The sequence below is a fragment of the Neofelis nebulosa genome, chromosome X (genome assembly GCF_028018385.1).
Source record: "Neofelis nebulosa isolate mNeoNeb1 chromosome X, mNeoNeb1.pri, whole genome shotgun sequence".
NCBI classification, from domain to species: Eukaryota; Metazoa; Chordata; class Mammalia; order Carnivora; family Felidae; genus Neofelis; species Neofelis nebulosa.
The window spans coordinates 6,915,449-6,939,621 of record NC_080800.1 but is presented as its reverse complement, the minus strand read 5'-3'; the positions used below and the strand labels follow the sequence as shown (position 1 = coordinate 6,939,621).

At 48.6% G+C, this 24,173-nt stretch overlaps 1 protein-coding gene and 1 non-coding gene across 4 annotated transcripts in view; one reads left to right on the top strand and one right to left on the bottom strand.

Moving 5' to 3' along the window:
- The first annotated feature begins 978 nt into the window (after positions 1-978).
- The window catches only part of GPR143 (G protein-coupled receptor 143), a 63,650-nt gene continuing 40,455 nt past the window's right edge, over positions 979-24,173 (top strand). Inside the window, exons 1-8 of one of the 3 annotated variants that reach the window (XM_058713567.1) lie at positions 979-1,534; positions 6,472-6,581; positions 7,878-7,972; positions 14,149-14,241; positions 17,298-17,407; positions 19,882-19,990; positions 21,339-21,456; positions 23,358-23,601. In XM_058713567.1, coding sequence (XP_058569550.1) covers positions 1,174-1,534; positions 6,472-6,581; positions 7,878-7,972; positions 14,149-14,241; positions 17,298-17,407; positions 19,882-19,990; positions 21,339-21,456; positions 23,358-23,601 — 1,240 coding nt within the window. In that variant the 5' untranslated portion in view covers positions 979-1,173. The remainder of the gene's footprint in view (positions 1,535-6,471; positions 6,582-7,877; positions 7,973-14,148; positions 14,242-17,297; positions 17,408-19,881; positions 19,991-21,338; positions 21,457-23,357; positions 23,602-24,173) is intronic. The other 2 variants (XM_058713566.1, XM_058713568.1) reach the window with 2 other exon arrangements.
- LOC131503351 (U2 spliceosomal RNA) lies at positions 21,645-21,832 on the bottom strand. Its single transcript, XR_009257438.1, has one exon. It is a non-coding gene; the product is annotated as a U2 spliceosomal RNA (small nuclear RNA).

Here is a 24,173-nt window from a genome sequence, read left to right as displayed (position 1 = left end):
CAGCTGCCCCTGCTAATAGACTGCCAGGTCAGATCCTTTTGAAGTGCTGGCGTTTGCAGCCCTTTGTTAAAGGCTCTGTTTCCCATCTGGCAACGCAGCCGCCTGTCTGCCTACTGTGGATTCCAACAGAGAAGGCCTTCGGGGAAGAAGGCCTAGGAGCTGAGCCCAAACTTTGCCTTTAAAATAGCAAAGCTCCTGGTGGAAAGGTAGATGAGCAGCTGGGTGGGAGGGTATGTGTTTGCATTTAAGTGTTTAATAAGTGGGGGAGGGACGAATGGGCTGCATTCCCTTCGGGTGACCGGAAAAAAACCTTAGAGAGGGGCCCATTTGTCGAGGGGAGAGATAAAGGGTGGCCGCTTGGGGTTTGCCAATGGGCCTATTAATTTATTAGATGGTAAATCTGGTAAGGGTTTTTTTGGTTTGTTTTAAAGGTTTGGTTAGTAAAAGCCATAACCTATAGGAGAGCTCTTTTATTGTCAGCCTTCTCGAGTTTGTTTTTAAACTTTACCCAGTATGTTGATGGTTATCATTAGTGCTGACACAATTTTGGAACTTTTAAGCCCATAGAATAAAGCTTGATTTTCAATGTATAACGAAAAAAAAGTTATGAAATCTGAATGAACTTGGATAATTAAAAAAAAAAACCAAACAATTACTTTTGAAAGCTAATTTAGAATGCCCAAACCTATATTGAAGCTGAGTAAACACGGAACACTGAACTGTAAGGTGCAAAATACGCGTGTGTAAACATGTCTCGTTAGGCTAAGCGCTTCCGTCTTTAAGATTTGACTTGCAACGAAACTCCTGGGATTGTGTCCGTTAACACCAATCGCATCAGTCACGTTGATGATGAACGTGTTCTGGCGCCTGTAACGCATCAAAATTAGGGACGTCAGGTCCCAAATAGGAAAGAGCTGGCAAATGAGGCAGGTTTGTCTGGTAAGGTCAGTTAAGACGAGGTGGCGGCTTGGGGGAAGGCTGGGTTGCAGGGAAGAAAGCCGACCTCCCTCCCGGGCCCCGGGCGCGCCTCCTTCCCCCACCTCCGGCTCGGGCCCCAGCCTCTCACCCTCGTGAGACCTCGTGGCGTCCGCCGAGGGCGCGCAGCCCCCACCCTGGTCGGCGCCTTCTCCGCCAGCGCGGGCGCCGGGGCGGGGGAGGCGCGGCCCCGGGCACATGATCCCCTCCCCGCTCGCTGCCGGCCGGGCACCTGACCCAGCGGCCCGGCGGGGTCCCGGCACACCCGAGCCGCGTCCCCGAGCACGGCCCATGGCCTCCCCACGCCTGGGGACCTTCTGCTGCCCCACGCGGGACGCCGCCACGCAGCTGGTGCTGGGCTTCCAGCCCCGGGCCTTCCACGCGCTGTGTCTGGGCGGCGGCGCGTGCCGCCTGGCGCTGGGCCTCCTGCAACTGCTGCCGGGGCGACGGCCCGCGGGCCCGGGGGCCACGTCCACGTCCCCGCCGGCCTCGGCGCGCGCCCCGGCCTCCGTCCGCATCCTGCGCGCCGCCGCCGCCTGCGACCTGCTCGGCTGCCTGGGTAAGGCGCGCGGACCTGCTCGACGCCCGGGGTGGGGGAGCCCGGCCCGCGGGTTGGGGCCTGCTCGGTGCCTGGGTGAGGCGCGCGGCCCGCGGGTTGGGACCTTCTCGGCTGCTTCAGTAAGGTGCGCCGCCCGCGGGTCCGGACCTGCTCGGTGCCCGGGTGAGCGTGCGCGGCCCGCGAGGTTGGGCAGGGTGTGTACTCGGAGCACAGAGGCGGCTCCCTAGGGACCGGACAGGACGACCGAGGGACTCAGCGAAACAAGACAGGCAGTAAAAATTATGCCCAGGGGACATTTGTTTAAAGAGAAGAAACAGTTTACAGTGTTCGTTATTGCAGGCTTACTGGGGGAAACTTCAGACGGTTGCCATTAAACAAAAATCCCAGAAAATACAACGGTTCCCTAATAACTTCTGCGAGTGAGAGACTGACAATGTTCTGTGCATCCACAACTGTTTCCCGAACGGTTTGGCAGAATCGGGAAGAAAACTTGATGTGTCTACCTCTAATACGTATAAATACATAATTTTTTTCAGGTTTGGGTTTTCTACCACAGGCGGCCAGACTGCAGACCCCACACTAAATCCCACCTGTTGCCTCTTTTCTGTGGCCCGAAAGGTTTTTAACAATCAAGAGAAAAATACTTCGTGAAATGTTTCTGATAAATATTCCATGAAATTTAAATATCCGTGTCCTTCGTAGTTTCATGGGAACACAGCCGCACCCTGCCCTTGTGCATTGTCTAGTGCCGTCTTTGCCCTGCAAGGACAGAGGTGGATGATGGCAGAGAAATTGTGGCCCATAAAGCCTAAACCCTTTTCCAAAACCATTTGTTTGCATTTTTACTTTGGGAAAATTTCTAACTTAAATCACACAGACTGTATAAGGAACCGCCTTTGGACCTATGCTCTCACTTCATCTATACCCCATCCTGGTATCACCCACCACTGGATTAATTCACAACGACGCGGGATGGAGCTAGAGTGTATTGTGCTGATTGAACTAAGGTAGAGAAAGACAAGTACCACATGAACTCACTCATATGTGGAATGAAAGAAACACAACAGATGAACGTAGGGGATGGGAAGGAAAAATAAAAATGGAGGCAAACTGTAAGAGACTCTTAAATACAGAAAACCGAGGGTTGCTGGAGGGGAGGTGGGTGGGGGGGATGGGCTAGACGGGTGATGGGCATTAAGGAGGGCGCTTGCTGGGATGAGCACTGGGTGTCGTATGTGAGAGGTGAATCACTGGGTTCTCCTGAAACCGATACTATGCTATGTGTTAAGTAACTTGAATTTAAGTAAGTAAATTAAAAATTAAATATACATATTACACTAGTATTGTCGCCTGAAAATAATGATGAAAGTCAATTCTTTAACGTCCCTGGTGTATGTTCAGTTGTCTCATAAATGCTATTTTACAGTTGGTTCGTTCGAATCAGGATCCAGATGCTGCCCACATTTGGCAATTGGCTGACAGGCGCTGACCATTTTGGACATGTACTTTTGCATAATTTTACTCGTGAAGCTGAAGGCTGTCGATGGTATTGAAACATCCCTGAGGGGGTGGCAGCAGCTTTCACCCTGCCTTGAGCTGACATCAACGCAGGTGGCTGTCTCAGTGTGCTGTTCTCCCGTTCTGTGCCCTTGTGGTCACAGACCCTCAAGGACCTTGACTTCCAGTACATGCTGTATAACCTCTAGTCACTTTCTCGGACTCCAGGAGTCAGACAGGAAGCAGTACTTTCTTTCTCTTAGGGAATAAAACTATCTTGGTGCAGGCTAAATAAATCAGACATTGGTTTTTTTCCTGATTCTGCTGAAACATTTTGGAAAAGCATCTTTTTTTTTTTTTTTTTAAGTTTATTTACTGGGGCACCTGCATGGCTCAGTCGATTAAATGCCTGACTCTTGATTTCAGCTCAGGTTATGATCTCACAGTTTGTGAATTCGAGCCGAGCCCCTCTTTGGGGTCTGCACTGACAATGTGGATCCTGCTTGGGATTCTCTCTCTTCTTCCCTCTGCCCCTCAAAACCATGCATGAGTGCACACTTGCATATTCTCCCTCTCTCTCTCTCTGTCTCTCTCAATAAGTAAATAAATACTAAAAAAATTAAGTAATTTCTATACCCCATATGGACTTGTACCCATGACCCTGAGACAGAGTCACACACTCTTCTGACTGAGCCAGCCTGGTGCCTCTTGGAAAAGCATCTTAACAGCAATTTAGTTTCTATAACTTGGATATCTAGAAATAAAGATGCACGCAGATATCTTTTGAGGATCAGTGAAATAATATTTGCATATATGCTTGTTTTTGGAAGGGAGTTGTGTGATATTGACAAATGAGCAGAAGCAGAATTCAGGGCAAGGCTTGGTGACTGACACATCACTGAAAAATACTTATGATGCCTACCTCATAGGGCAGAGGTTTTTTGTTTTTTTTTTTTCCGGTTTTATTGAGATACAGTTGACATAGAGCACTGTAAGAGTTTAAGATAGCAGAATGACTTGACATACTCATATTGTGAAATGTTTATCACAGTAAGTTGACATTCATCAGCTCATATCGCTACAAAAATACATTGGGCATTTATTGAGCTCAGAGGAATGCTATGTGCTGTAAATGGTAAGCATTCTATGGAAGAAAAGCATTATTTTTGTGAGCAGTGCTTGATAACGAGAAGGTATATCTTAAACGTCTCAGTGTGCATAGTTCCTCTTTAGTGATGTATCACATGGTGTTCGTATAGTAGTGTGTTATGTAATACAAATTTCATAGTGTATATAATGTACGTTTGGTAGTGTATCACACTATATTTAGATTGTATACAATTTCAATACACAGATTGTATTTGGTGACGTATTATGCAGCATATAGTTGGTAGTATAGTATGCAACGTAAGTTTGGCAGTGTATTACGTAGAATAGATTTAGTATGTTATGTATTGTATACTTAGTCATCTATTACATAGTATATTAGTGTACATGAGCACATAGCACAAAACTTCGTACTGTTTACAATTACTTTTTAGCATTGTATTCCGTAGTATATTATTATTTTTTAAGTTTATTTATTTTGAGAGAGAGACGGAGCAGGGGAGGGCAGAGAGAGAGAGGGAGAGGGAAAGAATCCCAAACAGGGTCTGCACTGGGAGTGCAGAGCCTGACGCAGGGATCAAACCCATGACCTGTGAGATCATGACCTGAGCCAAAGTCAAGAGTCAGACCCTTAACCAGCTAAGCCACCCAGGCACCCCTACGGAGTATGTTATTAGAGCATATCACGTTTCTTAACAAAAAACCTTAATATATACCTTAAAGCGTGTATACTATTTTGAGGAGAATTAGGTATTTGGGTTTAATAGCAAGGAAAACTTACAAATCATGAACGTCAAGAGCAAATTATTGAGGAGAGCTAATTTGTGAGAATCTTAATCGCATTATTTACTTATATAATTTTTTAAATGTTTATTTCTTTTGATGGAGAGACAGAATCCCAAGCGGGCTCCGTGCCATCAGCACAGAGCCCGATGCAGGGCTCCAACCCCCAAACCATGAGATCACGACCCGGGCCAATACCAAGAGTCAGATGCTCAACCAGCTGTGTCACCCAGGCGCCCCTGTTTTTTATTTTTATTTTTTAAATGTTTATTTTTTTTTTTTAATTTTTTTTCAACGTTTTTTATTTATTTTTGGGACAGAGAGAGACAGAGCATGAACGGGGGAGGGGCAGAGAGAGAGGGAGACACAGAATCGGAAACAGGCTCCAGGCTCCGAGCCATCAGCCCAGAGCCTGACGCGGGGCTCGAACTCACAGACCGCGAGATCGTGACCTGGCTGAAGTCGGACGCTTAACCGACTGCGCCACCCAGGCGCCCCTAAATGTTTATTTTTGAGAGAAGTGCTCATGGAGGAGGAGCAGAGAGAGAGAGAGGGGGACAGAGGGTCTGAAGCAGGCTGGGCACTGACAGCAGAGAGCCCGATGCGGGGCTCAAACTCACAGACCTCAAGATCATGACCTGAGCCGAAGTCAGAGGCTTGACTGACTGAGCCACCCACGCCCTAAATACATTTTTTAAAGAATGAAAGAATTATCTTTTTACATTTCAGAATCGTGCTGTTTCGGTCATTTCTTTAAATGTCAGGAATGGTTAATATGTGGGTATTAAAAATAGAGCCAAGAAATACCGATTGTTCACATAATTGCTTCTTCATACCAAGTAAGCAAACAACTACATTAGGCATATGATTGTGGCTAATGCGTGGTTCAAGTTGAAATCAAAATTCCTGGGATTGCTTTGTGACCGAAATAATTATTCCTAGATCTTATTCTCTGTCTCTGTACACACACCGATGTGTGTGTTTCTTTCCTCCCTCGTTTCTCTCTCTCTCTCTCTCTCTCTCTCTCTCTCTCTCTCTCTCTCTCTCTCTCTCTTTTTCCATCCACCATCTACTTACTCTTAACAGAGCAGCAAGTTGGCTTTAGATCTGAATTAGGACCATTACAAAGGACAGTAGCTCACCCTTAGCCACAGTTTTGCTTTCCGCGGTTCTGGTTCCCCGCGGTCCGTTCTGGTCCGGAAGCGGTTGGTCTTCTGCCCTGTCAGAAGGTCAGTATAGCCCAACACCACATCACGGTGCCTGCATGGTTCACCTTGCTACATCTCACGTCCTCACGAGAAGAAGAGTGAGTACAGTAAGGTGTTTAGAGACCACGTTCACATGACTTCCATTACAGCGTATTATCGTTGTTTACTAGTTGTTAGTCTCTTACTGTGCCTAATTTATAAAGCAGGCTGTATCGTTGGAATGTACGTAAAGGACAAAACGTGGTCCATCTAGGATTCGGTACAATGTGCAGTTTCGGCATCAAATGCGGGGCCTGGAATGCATCTCCCGCGGGATGACTGTGTCCTCTGACCCGGTTTTAGGGATCGTCTTCCGGTCTGCGGTGTGGTTGGGATTCCCCGATTTCGTCAAGGACATCTCAGACGTGAATGGGACGGACCTTTGGCCTGCTGCGTACTGCGTGGGGACCGCAGTAAGTCCACCTGCTTGTGTTGATAACCCTTTCTTCCCACTGTGCTCCTGTGACACTCTGTTCCTCCAAGTGTGGTCTCAGCCCACTGGAGTTTGTTCGAAATGCAAGTTCTCAAGGGCGCCTGGGTCATTTAAGCATCCAACTTAGGCTCAGGGCATGATCTCGCGGTTCGTGGGTTCGAGCCCTGCATTGCGCTCTGTGCTGACAGCTCGGAGCCTGGAGCCTGCTTTGGATTATGTCTTCCTTTCTCTGCCCCTCTCCTGCTCATGCTTTGTCTCTCTCTCAAATAAATAAACATTAAAAAAAAAAAAAGAAATGCAAATTCTCAGAACCTTGGTGTGGGGTCTGTTGTGACGTTACACCCCCTGCAGGGACTTCTGACTGACACTTAAATTTGAGGACCACTGTGCTAGTATGGTCCCCCCCCTGCCCCCCACCGTATGTGAGCCCACGTATACAGTCCTTACCTAAGGTGGAGCTGCACTTAAAACCAGCTGGCCAAAAAGGGAAAAGAAAGGACAATGAAAGTTGTTGATTTATGGGATATATATTGTGCTTAATGAAATACATATTTGTGCATTCACTTTTTAAGTTTATTTATTGAGAGAGCGGGGGAGGAGCAGAGAGAGAGGGAGACAGAGAACCCAAGCAGGCTCCGCACTGTCAGCGCAGAGCCGGACGCGGGACTTGAACTCCGGAACCGTGAGGAATCAAGAGTCGGCCGCTTAACCCACCGAGCCACCAGGAGCCCCGGAATATATTATTTCCACCTGTGTATCTCTGTTGCTCTGTGCACCGAGCTGTAGCAGAATCGTCAGCCTCTCTCCTTGTGACCGTCGCTGCTTCCCGGCTGCAGAGGGGAGCGCGGTCTCCGCCCGCGCCAGAGGCTGGTCAATGTCCCGCTGCCTCTAGCAGACCGGCCCCTTCCTTCCCTTCTGCTCAGAAGACCTTTCCTGCCCACACTCCTTCGTTCTCGTTCAGAGGCACTGTCAGCCCTCACGCCTGACAGGGGAAGGCTGTGCATCTGAGGCCTTTACGTCCCGTGCTGACAAGTGTACCCCCCGGCCAGCGGGCTTGCTAGTCCGGCGCCGCTGGGCGGACAGAGCACGGAGGCACACGCCGCCCTGGGCCACGCCCCAGCCTTGGTTTCCCAGACTGTCCACGTGTCTCCGGAGGGCTTTCATGTGCTGCTTCCTGACATCAGAGGAAACCGGCATCTGCCCGCTCCTTTCATGGATGGGGACAATCCGGGGCCTGTTTCCAGGAGCTTTGATGCCAGGCTCTTCCTGATTACAGATATGGATCCAGCTGTTGTACGGTGCCTGCTTCTGGTGGCTGTTTTGCTACGCGGTCGACGCCTATCTGGTGATCCGGAGATCAGCAGGACAGAGGTATGTACAAGAAACTAGAGCTTTCTGCCCAATTTCTGTTGTACGAAGAGGGGTCGGGGGTACCATTGAGGGGTGCAAAGTAGTTTTCAGTATGGCGGACCCAGCCAGAATGTCAGCCGGCCCCTTGAGGATTGTGTCTGGCAGCTATTTCTTAAGTTTATTTAGAGAGCACAAGAACGAGCAGGGGAGGGGCACAGAGAGAGGGGGAGAGAGCATCCCGAGCAGGCCCTGTGCTGTCGGTACAGAGCCCCACACAGGGCTTGACCTCCTGAGCCGTGAGATCACGATCGGAGCCGAAATCAAGAGTCAGACGCTTAACCGACTGAGCCCCCCAGGCGCCCCTCCGGCAGCTGTTTTTATACAAAGCTGAAGGCAGATTCAAAATGAGGATTTTAAACCATGACAGCAGGTAATCTATAAATTAAATATTTGCAACTGGACACATACTAAAAGAATTGGCATGAATATAAACAGATTTTGACTGTATCTAGAGATTGGAGAAGATTCTTTGAAGTGTGTGTTCACACTTTAGGCCAAATACGGAAGCCGAACATTGGAGCTCCCGGTGGCTACCTGGTGAGAGTCCACGGTGGGTCCCATCTGTATAGGGGTCACTCACCGTGGCACCGTTGGCAAGTTTCTTAACGTGTCTGACTTCTGTTTTCCCACGTGTAGGATAGTAGCAACCGCATCAGGTCTCAGGAGAGTCCATGCGATGCTCTGTGAATGGTTGAGGAAAGTGCCTGGCACATAGCAGGCTGTCGGGCGCTGTGCCCTGTGATGGCAGCTGGGGTGAGCATGTGTGTTGGGGGAACAGAGCACCTGAGTGACAAGGGGAAGCTGGATGGCAGCATGGGACGAGTGCTCGGGTCTTCTGACGCTTCATCCAGGAAGCATGTGCCCCCCTACTTTTCTTTGGTTTTTTTTGAACTTTATTGAAGTAATCTCTGCACCTAAGGTGAGGCTTGAACTCACAACCCTGAGATCAGGAGCCACATGCTCTTCTGACTGAGCCAGCCAGGTGCCCCATGCTCTTTTTTTGTTTTGTTTTGTTTTAAACAGTTTTATAAAGTTCACCCATTTAAGTGTATAAAATCCAAAATCCATTGTTTTTTTTAGTATATTCACAGAATCATGCAACCATTGCACCAACTAGTTTTAGGACATTTTAATCCTCACCTCCCCCCAATCTCTTTACCAGTGATTAATCCCTACCCCCCTTCCTGCCCCCACCAGGCCCCTGTCTCTAGGTTTGCCTGTTCTGGGTATTGCTTGTAAGCACATTCATTCCATATGTGACATTTTGTGTCTGGTTTCTTCGTGTTTTTTAATATATGTTTATTTTTGAGAGGGAGACAGAGAATCTGAAGCAGACTCCATGTTATCTGTGCAAAGCCCGACATGGGACTTGAACCCACGACCCGTGAGATCATGATGTGAGCCGAAGTCGGAAGCTCAACCGACTGAGCTGCCCAGGGTGCCCCTTGTGTCTGGCTTCTTAAACTTAGCAAGACGTTTTCAAGCTTTACCCGTGTGGCAGTGGTGTTAGCATTTTATTCCTGCTCCTTGCTGAATAGTATTCGGCTTAGTGGATGTGCTACATTTTATCCATTTATCGGTTGATGGACGTGTGGGTTGTTTGCATCATTTTGGCTATAAGGAATACTCCAGCGACCGCTGGTATGCAGATGTTTGTGTGGACGTGCTATTTCATCATGTACTCAGGGGCTTTGTACCCTGGGTCACGTGGTAATTCTCTAACCTTGCTAAGAAACTGCTAAAATGCTTTCCAACCTGGCTGGTTGCACCATCTAGATACAAGTACCTTATTAGATACAGGATTTACAAATATCTTCTGTTCATTGGGTTGTCTTTTACTTGATGGCAGTTTTTTTAATTTTTAAAAAATGTTTGTTTATTTTTGAGAGAGAGTGAGAGAGACAGTGTGAGCAGGGGAGAGGCAGAGAAAGAGGGAGACACAGAATCCAAAACAGGCTGCAGGCTCTGAGCTGTCAGCACAGAGCCCTATGCGGGGCTCGAACCCACGAACCGTGAGATCATGACCTGAGCCGAAGTTGGGTGCTCAACCGACCGAGCCACCCAGGCGCCCCAAGATTACTGTAATTTCTGAGGTGCCCTTTTCCCAAAGGTATTTGAAACCTGTCCCCCCAAAATATCTGAAGAGTGATCTCTGTGGTTGGTTGCACACAGTTGTTAACCGCAAAGAGAGTTACGAATTGTGTTACTTCTAGGTTAACCAGAAGGAGGAGGATCCTTTATCTGGAATATTTTGTATGAGTTCTTGCGTCAAACTTGGGAGCCAAAAAAGAGTTTTATGGTTTGAACACTTCAATTTAGGTCTCATCCATTTTATTTTATGTTTTTAAGGTTTATTTATTTTGAGAGGGGGGTGGGGCAGAGAATGCAAAGCAGGCTCCATGCTGTCAGCACGGGAGCCCAGCATGGGGCTCCGACTGTCAAACTGTGCAATCATGACCTGAGCTGAAATCAAGAGACACTTACCTGACTGAGCCGCCCAGGTGCCCAGGTCTCTGATCCATTTTCAAGATTCGAGATTTAATCTCTACACCCAACATGGGGCTTAAACTCACAACCCCAAGGTCAACAGTTGCTTGCTGCACTGACTGAGCCAGCCAGGGGCCCCTGAATAAATTCACTTTAGAAGCCAAAATTAGTAAACAGAAATCACATTCAGGCTGTAGAACACACTGGGAAACTTAAGTAGATTCTTGCTCTAAAATTGTTGATATTCCTTATGTATCATCATCAGTAGCTTTGGTGTCTCTGGCCTGAAGTTTAGTGTTTATTTGTGTGCTTGTTCCTTCTACCTTTTTTACTTTCAGTCCTAGGCTTTTATACATGTGTACAGAACCTAGATATTCTTGGTTTTGAAAATTCTCTAGGGAAGAGAGTTAAGGTCAAGGGCAGCCAACCAGGTATATCAATGAGGATTAGTTCTGGCTACATAGAATACATAAAATAACTTTAAAGTAAGTTTTCTTTCATGCCAAAGGAGGCCAGAGGTAGGCAATCCCGGGCCCTTTTAATGGACATCAGGGACCCATGCTTCTTCTGTCTCTTGCTGCATCATCCTATTGTGTGACTTTCATCTTCAAGCCGTCATGGCCCAATATAGCTCCTGGAGCTCCAACCATCACATCTGCATTCCAGGCCACAGGAAAGAGGAAGGGGCAATGCATAAGGGGCCTGTTTTCTCCTGAGCCATTTCCCTTTAAGCAGCCTCCCTGGGGATTTTACACAACTATTCCTTTTTTGGAATGGACAGAATTTAGTTTCATGGTCACAGCTGCAAGAGGAGGTTGGATTGGAAACATAGCCTGTTAGGCAAGCATGCTGCTATTTGGCATGCCATCAAGGTTATTTTACCAAGGAAAAAGGGGAAATGGCTTTGGGTAGGCAACTAGCAGCAATGAGAAGTGTTTGACCCGGAGGCCAGTGCAAATAAGTGTGACACCTTTCTCACTCAGTTTTGGAAGGATTGGAGTTAGGGCACAACAAGAGGTGTCACAGCCAGCCAGCTGTGGAGATAAGAGGAGCCTTGGAGCACCTCCAGGAAGCTGGTTCTGTCGCAGGAGGAGGCATTGCTTCACCCCCACCCCCACCCACGGATGACTGTGGTCCGACAGGGCAGCCCGAGAGCTCTCTGGAGCGAGAAGACAGGCAGAGCCCTGAGAAACCAGGACAGGCCATCAGGAAGCCCTCCTCATAGCCAGCAGAGTGTTTGCAACTCATTTTGGAGCACAGCGTGAGAACAGGCAGGATGCAGGGGGTGGGGTGGGGGGGTTCACACTTCAGAGGATGCTGGCAGGGCCTAGCGTCCGAGGACCGGCCGATCGTGCGGGAGGCAAACAGCCAAAGATGTGAAACATTCGGATGCAAGGACAGGAGCAAGCGCAGGGGTCCGGGACTAGGAAGACTGTTGAGAGTGAAGCGGCTCTGCCATCAAAGAGGAGCAGGGATCACAGCAGAGCAGTAAGACAGGCGCTCTGTAGCCACGGAGACCCAGCCCCTGCCTCGTCATGGCAGAAGCCCTGCTTCCTGGTGTGAGGGCTCCAAGGGGCCAGAGCTGCGGGTGTGGCTCCTCTGTTAAGAGCCAGCTTGCTTCCAGAGCCCAGGGTGCGGTCGATACCGCGGTTAAGACACTGAAGCCTCCCAGGAGGGTCCCGAGGAATTCCAGGGCAGGGGGCCAGGCTTTGCAGGTATGGCTGGATTAAAGTCTGTATTCCCTTCTAGATCCTTCCAGTCCTTAGCTATTTTCTTTGGCACAGGAGAATCTTTTTTTTTTTTTTTTTTTTAATCCTAATCCTAAGAAATGTCATGAAGACAGATTTAGAGTTAAAATGTAAACTCCTGCGGCTCCAGGTGTGGGATGTACAGGTTTTAAACAACAGCAGAAGTTGCTTGAGATCATGGGAAAAGCCCTAAATCGAAGTCCTGACTTGCTCTGTGAATAGGAGTGTGGGGGAAAGGGGGTCCGGGGAGGGCCCTCGCGTGCCTGGACATAAAAACGGTCTAGTGGTCACATAAAGAGATGAGCATGTTCAGCCACCGGCCGCTCTTGATTGTGGATGCATTGGACTTGAGACTCATGACCTGGTGTGGGTTTGGGGTCACATCGGTTATTAAAGTGGCGGCTGCCTGAGCAACCGGGCCCAGTCTGACTCCCTCCCTGCTTGGCCATCTGGGGCCAGAGCACCGCTGAGTAGTCTGTGGCCACCCCCAGGCCTGCACTCGCCTGGCCTGCTCCCTCCCACCTCTGCGGACAACACCCCTGGACAACACCCCTGGCTCCCTCGGCCCAAGGTTAGGTTCTGGAATGCGGAGCTCCTGCTCTATTCAACAACCCAGGCCTTTGCAGAAAGCTGCTCCTTTCATTTCTTTCTTTGATGCAGAGCCTCTGACTTCTGGACGGAACACACCCCATCAGCTCCCAAACCCAGAGAGGTAGGGGCAGGGCTGCTCCAGAACCGGTTCTAACGTGAGAGGCACAGCATGCAGGGGTCCTTTCCTTGTGGCCTTCCGGAGAACTGGCTGCGAAAAGTTGCTTCTTCCTGTAGGTCGTTGCCGTGTGCCGTCCCTTGTCTGCTTGTGGAAGGGCCCCCTTGCACTCGGATCCCTGACCGTTCCCTTGCCTACACAAGGGACTAGGAAGAAAACTCTGTTTTCAGAGTTAAAATCCCAGTGGGTTGGGGGTGGCACTATTTGCCGGGAGCCTGGTACAGTCACGGGTGACGGTGAGCGCATTCGATGGAGCCGTGGGCCCCCGTCCCGTGGCACAGAAGAGGCCGGTTAAATGCTCTTTAACAGATGGCTGTGCACCCCTCTCCCAGACCCCATCTGCAGGGCTGACTGAGTCCCTGGGGGAAAGGGAGGGGCATGTGGGAGGACAAAGACAGAGGGTAGAGATGGTCCAGGAATGTTAAGCATGCAGGGAATGGTGGGGTGTGGGGGTGGGAGGCGAGAAAGGAGAGCTCCCCGCTCTCCCGGAACATGGAACGAACCCACATTTCTTCAGAGACCTTGGTTTGCACTTAGCACTAAGACCCGTGAGTTCTAGGTACAGATGCACCTTTGGGAATGTGTGGGGATAGGAACTCCTTGCTTATTGGGTGAGCTGGGTACTTAGGAGGACTGATGAGGTTCCAGTGCCTTGTTCTTGTCAAGCTTGAAAGACTCCTGTTAAGTGAAAGAAGCCAGACACAGAGGGCCACGTATTGTGTGCCACCATTTACACGGATTGTGCACAGTGGGAGAAGCCAAAGAGAGACACAGGAGGTGGGTGGTTGCTGGGACTGGGGGCGGGAGGAACTGGGACTGCCTGCGGGCACTTCCTTCTGGGGCCGTAGCTGTTTCAGAACTGGGGAGAGGAGGCCGTTGCATAATGTGAAGTTGCCCAAGGCGACAGAGCCGCTCTGCTTGAACATGGTTACTTTTATGTTCTGTGAATTTCATCTCAATTACAAAAGGAAAACTCAGAGGTAGAATGGGGCGGGTCTTTACCAAGGGTTTGCTCAGTGTAAGTTTTCCTGATGGTTGGGGGGCCCCAGGAGTTGGTCTGGTACTTTGTGTGGCTGGGCATCTCCGTAGCTCGTCTCAGGCCAGGCCCTGCCCCCCTGATTCTGCTTCTCTCCTAGCACCATCCTGCTTTACCACATCATGGCCTGGGGCCTGGCCGTCCTGCTGTGCGTGGAGGGAGTGGTCATGCTCTACTACCCGTCTGTGTCCAGGTAAGCGGGGACTCCCTGCTCCCTGACTCATTGTTCTCTGGCGACAAATACACAGGCCCTGACGCAGAGTGGGCACCTTGCAGGTCAGGCCATTGTTCACAGACCTGCCCAGACCCGCCCTGGGGCGCTCGCTACAGTACTTGTTCCCTGGAGTTCGTTTCCCCGCCTCAGCCTCTCACATTTGTGTAGGTGCCCGTGGGTGCAAGTATGTGCACCCAGCTTGAGGTGCGTCCTCATGTCAGGGTGTGCACCCAGCGTTAGGTGTGTTCCTCTCCATATCGATGGGGCTTCCTCATGCACACTCTTTAGTTGTTATGCTTCAGGCCAGCTTCATCTGGATGAGCAGGGGAGTTTAACATCCTAAGGATGAATTCGAAATGGCTTGGAGAAACCCAAAGATTGCTCTTAGAAGAGCTGGATCTAAGCGTCAGCTTGCTTCACTTTGCCGCTTCTCTTCCAGCTGTATTCCCGCTATCCTGAACACAGATCCAGGGAAACAGATCATCTGACATTGTCTTAGGTATTTCTTCAACGTCCTCAAAAATCTCCTCAGTGCAGTCAGTCCTCTGTAAGGGCTCATGGTCCCTCCAAGGATGTGTGCTCTAGCTTCCAATGGAAAACTGCAACAGGTGGGGACATGGTCTCTGTCTGGGATCTTAGGGCAGTGTAGACAAGGATCACAGCCCAGCCTGAGGACAAATCTGGTCCTCTGCTTGTTTTTATAAATAAAGTTTTATTGGAACACAGTCATGCCCTTTGTTTATGCATGGTTTATGGCTGCTTTCACACTGCAGTGTCAGGGTAGTTTTGACAGAGAATGGGTGGCCCATGGAGCATGAAATACTTACGGTAAAAGTTCCCTTACAGAAAACGTTTGCTGACTCGTGGTTGGACAATTTCTCCCCCTTTTTTGACTTCTTGTAGCTACTCGGATGTCTCCAAATTGGTGTTGCCTTCTCGATGGCGGATACTCCCAAAGTCTGTGTAGATGCATCCATACAGCTGCTCTGAGGAACTTTACGAGGACAAGTACGGTGTCCGTGGCTGTTATAGTGGGGTGCGCTTAATGGTTAATAGTGGAAAGGGAGCTTTCATCACTCCCGTGAGCTTCATCCGTGGGCTCCTGGAGCCTCCTGGGAAGGTTGCATCTGAGCATGAGGGAGCCATCACTGCGGGGCTCACTCCCAGGTACCCCCTTGGTCCTTAGGAGGCTGCTCCCGGGCCTGTGCAAACTGCTATCCCCAGTCACTCAATCATCGCTTACTTTTGTCTTTTGGTCAGAGTCATGGCTTTTCTTTTTTTCTTTTTTTTTTTTTTTTTTTCTTTAGCACTTTATTTTATTTTTTGAGAGACAGAGCATGACCAGGGCAGAGAGAGGGAGACACAGAATCCAAAGCAGGCTCCAGGCTCCGAGCTGCCAGCACAGAGCCTGATGCGGGACTGGAACCCACAACAGTGAGATCATAACCTGAGCTGAAGTCAGATGCTCAACCGAGTGAGCCACCCAGGCGCCCCAAATCATGGCTTTTCTGCTGCTTGATTCTCTTTGTCCCCTCAAGCCTTTCCAGACCACATTTGAACCTGCACAGCTGAAAATGAAAACTTCCATTAAAAGGAAGGTAGCCTTGTGAGATGGTGTTGTGTTCCTTCTCATGGCGAGAAAAGGTGGCCTCGCGTTTTTCCCACCCAAGTTGTTTTGCATTCTGTCATTTTCCCCTTCTGGGCTGGACCACTCCAGGCATGTTAGAACAAGAGTGCGTGTGTGCATTTTTATCGTTCTGCCCTCTGTGGCCACAGAGGCTGTTCCCTCATCTGCTTTTGCACCTCCTACCTGGGTTGGGCCTGAGCAGTCAGTCCTCTCTCCCCTTTGCCTTTGATTCTCTCTTCCTCGTTGCTCTCTGACGTTATGCGTTTCTTCGCTCCTAGCTCCCACGTGGGTAAGCCGTGCCTGTGTGGCACTCTCCTACCCCACCTGCTGACTGACGATTCCCGTGATCCTTCAGTAGAAGTTCTGGTCCTTCCCCTGAAAAGCACCTCTGCCGTGATGGTTCTGCACAACCATGGCAACACATTTGCCTTGGAATATGAGGGCTGGGTATTTTGAGGCGCTAAAGGGGACAGACTGGATCTTATTCACAGGACTGGCCTTTTTTTTTATTGACTTATCACTTACATATCACACCCAGTGCTCATCCCAACAAGTGCCCTCCTTAATGCCCATCACCCATTTCCCCCCCCCCCCCCATCAACCCTCCGTTTGTTCTCTGTATTTAAGAGTCTCTTATGGTTTGCCTCCCTCTCTGTTATCTTATTTTTCCTTCCGTTCTCTATGTTGATCTGTTGAGTTTCTCAGATTCCACATATGAGTGAAAACCTGTGATATCTTTAGTTCCACACACTTTGTTGCAAATGGCGAGATTTCATTCTTTTTCATTGCCGAGTAGTATACCATTGTATGTATATCACATCTTCTTTACCCATTCGACAGTTGATGGACATTTGGGCTCTTTACATAATTTGGGTATTGTGGAGAGCAGCCCTATAAACATGGGGGTGCACGTGCCCCTTCGAATCAGCACTTATGTATCCTTTGGATAAATTCCTAGTAGTGCAATTTCTGGGTCGTAGGGTAGCTCGGTTTTTAATTTTTTGAGGAACCTCCACAGTGTTTTCCACAGTGGCTGCACCAGTTTGCATTCCCATTTGTGTCTTTTTTTCCTTGAAGAGACCCAGTGGGGGGATTCCCCTTTTCGAGTGTCCTTTCCTATCTTTCCTTTTGTTAGCAGTGACCTTTAAAATCTCTCCCCCGTGGAATGCCCTAGAGGGCCTCACATTTACAGGACAAATAGAAACATGATTGGTCTCTCCTGTTCTTCCGTGATTGATTGATTGCTCCTTTGCAGACATAAGGTGTGAGTCACATTTCCTTCTGGCAGAGTCAGAAGTAGATTTACGCATTTGCCTTTTCTCTCTCACCCTCTGATCTCACCTTCCAGGTAAGTGTATATTTTAGGCAAAGCCTTGTTTTCAAGAATGGCTTGGTCCTCCTCCCTCAGGTGTGAACAGGATCCGGAGCTCGCCATCCCGCACTATGTCACCACATACTTGCCACTGCTGCTCGTCCTGGGGGCCAACCCCATCCTATTCTGGAAGACCTCGACCGCAGGTGAGCAGCAGGGAAGCTGTCTGGGTGCATGACCAGGGCTATGGCCCCATGCCTTGGGCTCAGATAATGGCATGCGTTGTGCTCCTGGAATCATCTAGTACGCTAGACCTCATTTGTCATCCTCTAGAGACATAAGTACAATGCACTTGGAGAAAGTGAGCAGGTTTGATAAGTGAAAGTGAGCAAGCCTATCTGGTCATGGGCTACACAAGTTCTTTGCCAATGTTTAATAGCTCAAGGCCAGGGCCAGTGGACTTTTCACTTCCGTCTAGGCTCATCCTGGGTCTGCCCTTGGGGTGCCTTGGAGGCCCCAGGAGTGCCCATGGAAAACTGTGGAGTTCAGATAGGAGCGGAAGGAGAGGAGTGGGGAGCCGGGGCGGGGGGGGGGGGGGGAAGGGATGGGGTGTGGCCTGAAGAGTGAGCCTGGTTACTCCCATGAGGTGCTTGGCCTTGTGTCTTTACTCAGTTGGGCAGGAAGCAGGAAAGGAGTCGGGTACAAATAGTAAGAACTGAGTAAGAAGGATGTTGTGAGCCAGCAGGATGCCCTGGAAAGAACTCTGAGCTGAGGCTGGGGACTTGGCATTCTGGTTCCACCCCATCCTCACGGAGGCTTGACCTGGGGCAAACCTCCAGCCTGCTCAGGCTGCATGGATCTCTCCTGTGCAGAATGAGAATGAACAAGTGCACCTTGGGGCACCTGGGTGGCTCAGTCGGTGAAGCGTCCGACTTCGGCTCAGCTCATGATCTCACGGTTCGTGGGTTTGAGCCCCGCGTCGGGCTCTGTGCTGCCAGCTCAGAGCCTGGAGCCTGCTTCCGATTCTGTGTCTCCCTCCCTCTCTGCCTCTGCCCTGCTCATGCTCTGTCTCTTTTTCTCTCAAAAATAAACGTTTAAAAAAATTTAAAAAATAAATAAATAAAAAGAAGTGCCCCTTAACGGAAAGGTCGGTTGGTTGTAGAACTTCAAAACATTTCAAGTGCTGTGCCACTAAGAGTAGGAAATCATGTGGCTCTTTGGATCAGTTTTTTTCCTCCATGTTGCGTTTAAAAACAGTGTATTGGGGCGTCTGGGTGGTTCAGTTGGTTGAGTATCTAACTCTTGATTTTGGTTCCAGTCGTGATGCCAGGGTCATGGGATTGAGTGCTCTCTGCTGAGTGTGGAGCCTGCTTAAGATTCTCTCTCTTCTTCTGCCCCCTTCCCTGCTTGTGCACTCTCTCCCTCTCTCTCAAATAAAAAAATAAAATTAAAATAAAAACAGTATGTTAAGTACAGCAACTTTTTATACAGATTTGCATGAAAGTACTGAGTCAATTATATCAAACAAAAATCATGTATAGGTAAAGGACTGATAAGAACGACAGTAAGATGCTAACACTGCTTGTCTCAGGATAGACAATAGCTCGTTGATTTTCCTCTAACCTTTTTTAATGTTTTCCAACTTGTTGGGGCGCCGCCTGGGTGGCTCAGTTGGTTACGCATCTGACTTCGGCTCAGGTCACGATCTCGCGGTTTGTGAGTTTGAGCCCCACGTCGGGCTCTGTCCTGACAGCTGGGAGTCTGCTTCGGATCCTGTGTCTCCCTCTCTTTCTACCCCTCCCCTGCTCTCACTCTGACTCTCTCAAAAATAAATAAACATTAAAAAGTAAAGTATTTTCCAACTTGTCTATAATGAGAAATTTTTAATCTTTCAATGTTTCAAAACAGTGTGCATTATTTTTGTAATAGAAAATATAAACCTTTAAAAATATAGTTCTGTTTTTTAATGTTTGAGAGAGAGAAGGCAGGGGAAGGGCAGAGAGAGAGGCAGAAAGAGGATTTGAAGCTGACAGAGCCCCATAGGGGACTCGAACTCATGATCTGTGAGATCATGAACTGAGCCAAAGTTGGACGCTTAACCGACTGAGACACCCAGATGCCCCTAAAAATATAGATTTTTTTTAATGTTTATTGTTGAGAGAGAGAGGCAAGAGAGAGACAGAATCTGAAGCAGCCTCCATGCTGACAGCAGAGACCCTGACATGGTGCTCAAACTCACAAACTGTGAGATCGTGACCTGAGCCACCCAGGTACCCCTAAAAATACAGTTTTTGAATCGGTAAAATCCAAATAAAATTTGGAGCTTAATTAATAGTAACAGACCATTGCTAATTTCTCCCCGGTGACGAATGTGACCCTTGGTGTGTAAGATGTTAATGTTGAACGAGTCTGGGTATAGGTATGCAGAAAGTCTCTGTACTGTCTTTGCAGTCAGGGGAAGACTACAGTTCTTGGGAGGTGAACGTTTTAAAGACCCCGTGTCCCATCGAGTCTGCGAGGACCCCAGCTTGGAGTGTGGGGGAAGGAACGGCCGTATCTTGGGCTGTCTCCTGCTCTTCTGCCTTTGCTTTGGGGCTTACGTCCACGTTGACTCTCTTCCCTGTCACTCAGGAGATGCAAGTAATGACCATGACATGCAGTTCCCCTCTGTTTTTCACAGTGGCCTCTTTACTAAAAGGAAGAAAAGGCATTTACACAGAGAACGAGAGACGGATGGGAGCCGTGATCAAGATCCGATTTTTCAAAATAATGCTGGTTTTAATTATTTGGTAACCTTTCTTCTATTTTTTATTTTTTAATTGCCGCTGGGAAGGGATACGTAAACAACTTGCCATTTTGCTTTTCTAAGTGTGACCCGAAAGTTGCAAAGCAGAGAGTCTTTGGAAAGGAGATCTTTGAAACTGCACTAGGTGCCCTTTGAGGAAATACACGCGAGACAGGAAGGCAGGCCCACAATCTGTGAACTCCTGGAAAGATACTCACATCTCCTCAGATTATATATAAAGCCCTCAGAACAAACAACTCCCGAGTTTAGTTTCCAGATACCGTGAATGTGCATCTGGTGTTTCGGCCCACTGCCAGGGCTAACTCTGAAATAAAGCGCTGGACCACACTTTTAAAATGTACCCGTTTGTATCATTCTTGACCCCAGGATTCCTGGATCTGAGAAGATATAGGACAAGGGCACATTTTTTGGTGGGATGATTCATGTTTCCATCAAGACATATAGAGAGAGCCATTTTTCTCTAAACCTCAGTTGGCCCCACAGTTGGCATTCTGCCCAGTTTCAGGTGCGTGCTTTGAAAATAGATCTGTAACCCATGCAAAACAGATGGGAACCAGAAAACCTTTTGCTGGGGTGAATCAATACTTTGCAAAACAGGGCGTGCCTTCGTGGTGTTAATAATTGATGTGATAGGAGGAGGTTTGTTTGGATGTTGTCCTAGGCGAGATGGAAATGATCTCCCTCTCAAAATACACTCAGCTCTTCATTTTATTTTTTTTAATTTTTTTTAACGTTTATTTATTTTTGAGACAGAGAGAGACAGAGCATGAATGAGGGAGGATCAGAGAGAGGGAGACACAGAATCTGAAACAGGCTCCAGGCTCTGAGCTGTCAGCACAGAGCCCGATGCGGGGCTTGAACTCACGGACCGTGAGATCGTGACCTGAGCTGAAGCCGGTGCTCAACCGACTGAGCCACCCAGGCGCCCCAACAGCTCCTCATTTTAAATGTCGTAGGCCTAGCAACAATAACATCAATAACATCACAGTTCACACGTGAAATAGCAAGATTTGTGCAGCTCTCCCTCAAAACGTTACATTACTCTTCAAGTGAAAATTGAATTTTGAGTTATTAGCTATAATGTTAGAGCCTTACACCCGATGTGGTGTTGCGTGTTACCCTTGGAAGAAGTCGCTGATCTCTGCTTTACGCTTGAGAGAAAGAGTTAGGTCTCTTAAATTAAATCCTGGATGTGCTGGTTCCTCCATGTGCCCAAGTGGATTCCCCTCCAGGACTTGGTGGCCTTGGAGGACAGGTTTCCTGACCGCCGGCATTTAAAGATGAGTTGGGTTACATGTTCTCTTTACCCAGGGTTCTTTTCTTTCTGACAGCTGGTTGCCAAACATCATCAACGAAAGCCTTTTATTCTATCTTGAAATGCAACCAGATATCAACGGGAGCTTTTTGAGACCTGTGAGAAATGCGGCCAAGACCACGTGGTTTATAATGGTAGGTCAACCTTGATTTAAAATTTTTTTCTTGAAAAGTAAAGTTCAGAGAGAAAAAAACCCACTCCAAAGCATGATGTGTTGTGGGTTAAATATGTAACGGTATGTACCTGTATCTGCCTTTGATGTACCAGCTAGCTAGTCTCATTTATTATTGGGACCGTTATTAAATGGGGACAACTCTGGTAAATCAGTTTGGCCCAGTTTTTCAGACCTTTCCAGGAGACCCAAAATATCAGAGAATTTCACTTGAAGAAATATTTCAGACTATGAAAAAGCCATAGGGACGAAGGTGTTCCTTGTAACATCATCCACGATTATTAAACTGATACGAACAGATACCACACTTGATCTTAGCCAAAAGGCCAAGAAGCGATCCCATCATCCATGATTATAAAGTGTTATAGGCAACCCAAATGAAACAAATACAAGGAAATGGCTAAGTAAATTACACTTTTTCATCCTGGTGGAGTGTTATGTAGATGTTAAACGTGACAATTATGAAATCTCTAGTATTTTGAGAATATATTTAAAAAATTCTTTAAATGTTTATTTTTGAAAGAGGTAGAGATAGAGTGCTAGCAGGGGAGGGGCAGAGGAAGAGGGAGATACAGAATCTGAAGCAGGCTCCAGGCTCTGAGCTGTCTGCATAATCCGACTCAGGACTTGAACTCAAAAACTTTGAGATCATGACCTGAGTTGAGTTTGGACGCTCAACGGACTGAGCCACCTAGGTGCCCCTGAAATCTGTAGTTTTAAGTGAAAAACGCAGGATATAAAAATTACACTAGTTACAACCACATAATAACACGCGTGAAAAAAATACCGTATAGAAATACACAGAACGGTGAAGCAGCTGGGTGGCTCAGTCAGTTGAGCGTCCGACTTTGGCTCAGGTCATGGTCTCAATGGTTCATGAGTTCGAGTCCCACATCCGGCTGTCCGCTGTCAGCGGGGGGCCCGCTTCAGATCCTCTGTCCACCTCTCTCTCTGCCCCTCCCCCACTTGCTCTGTTTCTCTCAAAAATAAACATTAAAAAAATACATAAAATCGGGGCGCCTGGGTGGCTCAGTCGGTTGGGCATCCGACTTCGGCTCAGGTCATGATCTCGCGGTCCGTGGGTTCGGGCCCCGCGTCAGACTCTGTGCTGACAGCTCAGAGCCTGGAGCCTGCTTCGGATTCTGTGTCTCCCTCTCTCTCTGCTCCTCCCCTGTTCATGCTCTGTCTCTGTCTGTCTCAAACATAAATAAAAACATTAAAAAAAAAATACACAAAATGGAAATAAGGTGGAAACACCATGAGTAGATTCCTCCCAGTGTTTTCGCTGTGTTGCATTTGTAATGAAAAAACAAAACTGTTAGCGGAGAGGTACACGTTGTCTTGTACAGAATTGATATTTCTGCTGCTTCCGAACTGGGGAGAATCTGACCCATGAGAACTTTATAATAAGACCAGCATTCACTGCCTCCACCTCTTTGCTTCGGTTTGGAGTTTCTCTTGGTTCCTTTGGTTCACTTCATGGGTACTTAGCACACGGAAATAGAGGAACGTCCCCTAGACTCGTTTTTAGCCTCAGGTACCTTTGTTAAATCACATTCTGACTCAGAAGCACAAGATGGAGAGCATCTCTGTGTAGGAGAGCCTAGCTGCCTGGCAGGGGTGAAAATAGGATCGGTTCGATTGCCCTGTGGCGCATGCATCCCCTCCCCCCACCCCCTCCAGCTCTCCCCTCCCCGCCTCCTCGTGAAGGTACAGCACCTAAAGCCAATCTTGGTCTTGCCCTGAAGCAGCCAACCGGGTCACTTCCAAGTGAGGCAGCCCAGTGAGCATCCGAGTGGAGTTAATGCTCAAATTCCTAGTACACAGACTGGCCGACTCGTGTCTTTTTGTCCTTCCTCCTAGGCGATACTGAACCCAGCCCAGGGATTTCTCTTGTCTTTGGCCTTCTACGGCTGGACAGGATGCAGCCTGGAGTTTCAGTCTCCCAGGAAGGAGATTCAGTGGGAATCCATGGCAACCTCTGCCGCGGAGCAGCCCTACCTGTCCCCAGATGGCTCCAGCGCACCCGGTGAGAGCCTCACTTCCAGGAAGGTGCTGCGACTCGGCGGGCACGCGTCTGACGAGGCCCTGAGCCTGTTGTCTGAAGGTGAGCCTTATCTGCCAATGCCGGTAAATTGCGGAGCTCCAGGTACGGTTCCAGGTACGGTGGCTCCAGGTACGGTTCGGTGTGCCCAGCTCATGTGGGACGTTTCAGATGAAGACCCAGTCTGCCAGCGCTGGCTCTTCCCATCTGTCCTTTTCACTGAAAGACTTGAGTGCTGGGGTCTGCAGACCTCTCTGTGGTCATCAGACTGCGTTCTGTGGAATCCTAGTGTGGACGTTTAGGCGTCTAGGAAATGATTCACTTCCAGAATTTGCATGAAATCCCGTGGGGAGAACTGCGCATACCGAAATGCGTTGGTAACCAAATACTAACCCATCCAGGCCCACAGCCCATTAATCTGTCCTCCCGGGTTAGCTCAGAGAAACATTTGCCCGCCCTCTTGGTTTCAGTGAAAACTGGCCTCACATGGGAAGAAGTGCTACCTGAAACCATCACGTTTTCAGCTCCGTCGCTGTGTGGAACTGAATTTCCAGGTTACGGTGCTATTTATTTATCAGATCAAAAAAAGAAAAAGTTAGATGTTCGAGTGTGATGGAGACTGTCTTCGAGACGTC